Source organism: Lemur catta, chromosome 1, assembly GCF_020740605.2.
Source record: "Lemur catta isolate mLemCat1 chromosome 1, mLemCat1.pri, whole genome shotgun sequence".
NCBI lineage: Eukaryota > Metazoa > Chordata > Mammalia > Primates > Lemuridae > Lemur > Lemur catta.
Genome location: NC_059128.1, coordinates 243,393,305 through 243,397,750, shown reverse-complemented (window position 1 = coordinate 243,397,750; position 4,446 = coordinate 243,393,305). Strand labels below are relative to the sequence as shown.

The following is a 4,446-nucleotide window of genomic DNA, read 5'->3' as shown; positions in this document are numbered from 1 at the left end:
GCCATGTGGCCTTCTGGATCCTTGAGTGTGGCCCTTTGACTGAATCCAAATTTTACAGAACAAATCATTTTAATAAAAGGGGATCTGGAGGGACACATGAGGCCTTGAGGCCACAGGTTTCCCACCCCTCTAAGGTTTTTATTTGTTTTCTGCTGTAATTATTCTAGTATGCCATCAACACTTGATTAAATGTCCTTATATGCTTTTGAATAACATATACAAATATTTTAAGGAGTTTATTAGGTACTAACACGTCAAGTCATTAAATAGTTAGGACAAATGTGATTGTAAAAATCTTTCCTGCACCAATACATATCCACACCTAACCTGAATGATTTTGTGACCTGTAATAAAAAGAGAATACATGCTAGTGTCAGATCTAAACATTTACCTTTAATGTTCTTGTCAGTGAATCTATGACTTGCTTATTTCTCAGACTGTAGATAATTGGATTTAACAAGGGAATTATGACAGTGTAAAACAGAGACTCCATCATATCTTGATCACCCGCTTGTGGAGATGCAGGGTGCACATACATGTAAAGAGCAGGGCCATAGTATAAAGACACAGATAAGAGATGAGCCCCACAGGTGGAGAAGGCTTTCCTTATGCCTTTGGCAGAGTTCTTTTTTAAGATTGTAATGAGAACAAATGAATAAGAGATAAGTACAGTCACAATGGTGAATACCTGTATTGAACCAGACAAAATAAAAACCATTAGAAAATTAATAGAAGGGTCAGTACAGGAAATTTTTAGTAATGGTATAATGTCACAGTAAAAGTGATGTAGTATGTTAGAATTATGGAAGGTTAATCTGAATAAAAACACTTCATGAATTAAGGCATGAAAAAAGCCACCTACAAAGGACAACACTAATAGCCGGATGCATAGTGCATTGGTCATAATCACTGGATAGAGTAAAGGTTTGCATATGGCTACATAGCGATCATACGCCATTGCTGCCAAGAGAAAACATTCTGTGGTTGCACTGATTCCAAAGGAAAAAAATTGTACCATGCATTCAGAGAGAGACGTCATATGACTCTTGGCAAAGAAGTTGACCAGCATGTTGGGAGTCACTGTGGATGATAACCAAGCATCCACAAAGGCTAAACTCCCAAGGAATAAGTACATGGGGATGTGAAGGTGAGGGTCACTCCAGATGAGAGCAATCAAACCAAGGTTCCCCATGACAGTGATGAGATATATCACCAGAAACACCAGGAACAGGGTGATTTTCCACTCTGATTGATATGTAAGTCCTGTGAGAATGAACTCTGTCAGCAATGTTAAATTTTCCTTCTCCATGTCCTCACTACACATCCCTGAAATAAAACAAATGTAAAAAGAACATTCACTAAGGATTATAAACGGAATACCAGGGGAGGGGAGTTGAAATAAAACCACACATTTATTTGAAAGCCCTCTTTCATTTATTTATTACACTAGAATAGAGTATTTGAAGGGTAATTGAAGGAATTGAAAAATGGAAATTTTTCAGTCCATAGAATGTGCATAAATAAACAGATTTAGGGAAAAAAAGTAGAGGCATTCTAAGCACATGCTAAATTTCTGTGGACATTATTCAGTGTGGTACAAAAATCCTGTGTGTGGAGCATGGATGCAGTGTCAACATAAAAGATCTTTGTAAAGCCAGGGGTATCTAATGACTTCTAAGACTTGAGAAGAATCTTGAACTTTATTGTTCAAGCAATAGATATAAACAAAACTTTTACGACAGAGAATGGTATTTAAGATTCCTTTTAAATGAAACAATTGGTCCTCTACAAAATCAGCAACAAAAAGGAGATACTGGAGCCAGAGATAACAGTCAGGAAGCAGTTTCTATTACGCAGGGATCCCAAACCAGAGACACATCAGAATTGTCTGAGGAGCGTTCTTGCCAAAATATATAATATGAGGGATTAGTGTAGAAATATATTCAGCGGTTAAAGAATAAAGTATAGAAATATGCATTTTTAAAATGCTATTCAGGTGTTTTAAATGATGTGAAGTACCGAGTTATGTGTGATAAAACATTTTGACTGATTAGAACAAAGGAATAAATCCCAAATAATTCAGAATGCAGAGTCAGCAGGACTGCATGACATATTAGATGTGAAGAAGATGGTCAGTGAAAGGAACAGCCAGTTGGTGATTCAAAAGGATGTTCATAACCCAGATACATTGGCAGATGTGTGGGATGAACATCCTCTGACCATCCAAGTGAGATGTAAGTAGGAGTAGGACTCTATTAGAGCTTAATAATAAAGAAATAATGACACAGGAGTCATTCATATAGTTGAAGACATAGTTACAGATGCCATATGCATTGGAGAAGTGAGCCAAAAGTAAAACAGGAACAGAGAGGGAAGAAGTCATATTAACCAGGTTATAAAGTGGATATATGCCATTTATTTGATAGCCAAACCCTAGTCCCCTTTTCTACCACGTGACTCTTAGTGGCCACAGAGACTACTACCCACTCTAGAGCTTTTCCATCCATCTTGCACCTAGAGTGAGGAGACTTGATCTAGGTTTGGCCAGTCAAATTCACCAACATAGATTTGGAATTAGGAGAGTGGGAAACAATGGAATGGGATCAAGAAGAATTTTGGATGCAAAGGCAGCCAAAGCAGCAATATGACTCAGGTGGGGCAAGGCCAATATACGCAACCTAAACATTTGTACCCGCATATTATGCTGAAATTAAAAAAAAAAAACACTTCAGTAGATGCAACCCACACACAGCAACAAAATTGATAGTGTGAATTATGACACTGGAAAGTTCAACAGCAGTAAGAGTAGCTTTCATTGAGCTTGATTTTGGCTGTTGACTGACTACCTTCCTTCCTTCTGTTCCTGCCCATCTTTATAGTTGATTCCTCCTACTTACCTAGTGTTTCTGTATTAGAGCCATTATCCATTGAATTAATTCACTTCCTATTGCAACCAAGAGTCCTGGCTGAAACAAAAGAGACACAAGGGAGAGACCAGATAAAGATACTGAGCAGAACGATTACAGAACCAGGAGAACTGGGAAGCTGAGTATCATGGATACAAAGAGAAGAACAATACTCAAAGAGGGCAAAGTTAAGTATCAGCCCAAATGCCAAAATAAATGCTCTAGTTGGACATGTGAACAGAGATCACTGAGTGTGAAAATAAGAGTTTTTTTTAGTGGCTTTAGTGAAAGCAGTTTCCATTTGTGATAGAATAAAGGTCAGAGAAGAATAAGAAATGGATGGGAAATAGGAGACACAACAGTGAGGGGTGTGAAGTAGAACAATCCAGGTAATATGGAGGGAAGTTAGCATTTGTCTTCTACTCATAGACAAATATAAAACATTTTTTTCTGTAAGACTTCTCCATATTTAATAAAAGGTTTCAAAAGTAAGGAGATGAAAGCAAGGCAGGGAGAGGAGAAAGGGGACAGGAGAACTGGAAAGGAAAATCTGGGTGGTCAAACCCAACAATCAAAAAAAACACAGAAATAGGCAGAGAACAAAAAGGACATATGGATAAGTATAGGAAAAACAAGCCAGAGAAGAGAGAGAGAGGAAGTATCAGAGAAAGGCTGAAGAAGAATGAAACAAAAAGGCTCAGAGGCTTGGGGGTAAATATAAGTCTTAACTCTGGAGTTCATTAAAAGATGCGAATTCTGGGAATATTTTCTTTACTTTTACTCAAAATTACATTTTAGTTTCCTGTGAAATTTGTATATGAAAATGAGATCTGATCTAGAAATTTATTTAAAAACTTTGTTTTGTTCATAACTATCCTAGCACTGTCTGAAAGTTCTTTCCATACATAAGAGTTACTTTATCTTCTTTATTATAGTTAATAGAAGTGACTTACTCAAGGAACTCTTCTGGCTTTACTTGACAGCAAATTCTTATCCAGCAATTTTCCTTTTTTGGCAGAATAATATTGAGCCAAGAATTCAACCTAAACCAGCCTATATAAATGGCCAACACTAATAATTCCAGATGTATTGAATTGGGAATGGACTTTCTTTCATGCAATCTCAAATAAGAAATAATTGAAATAATTGACAATGTCAAATTCTGTTTGGGTATGGGTATCTTTTAAATATATATTAAATTATTTTCAGAAGTTAGTGAAAGGATAGATGAGCTAAGTATTTAAGCGATGCCTTAAAAGTTTTAATAAGAATACACGTTTAATTAAATAGACTGGGTCTTTTTATTAGAACCAACAAAAACGTATATAACAATCATTGCAATTGAATCTTTAAACTCAGTTTTAAATTAGTGTTCTGGCTCACCAAAACTTAGCACATCAGGTCATTAACAGGGTAATAAAATTACCCTGGATAATAAAATTAATAGGGTAATAAATTAACATAGTAATAAAACATTGCTAAAGGGAAAAATTACTCTTATAGCCAATTCGCTTATCCAGACTTTAATTGTAAAAATAGA

The 4,446-nt window shown here is 36.0% G+C and overlaps 1 protein-coding gene across 1 annotated transcript; it reads right to left on the bottom strand.

Annotated features, from left to right (window-relative positions):
- Positions 1 to 379: 379 nt before the first annotated feature.
- LOC123642386 (olfactory receptor 5H8-like) lies at positions 380 to 1,339 on the bottom strand. The gene has a single exon (XM_045557433.1). It carries the CDS (start codon positions 1,322 to 1,324, stop codon positions 380 to 382), a length of 945 nt encoding a protein of 314 aa, XP_045413389.1. The 5' UTR covers positions 1,325 to 1,339.
- Between the last annotated feature and the right edge of the window lie 3,107 nt (positions 1,340 to 4,446).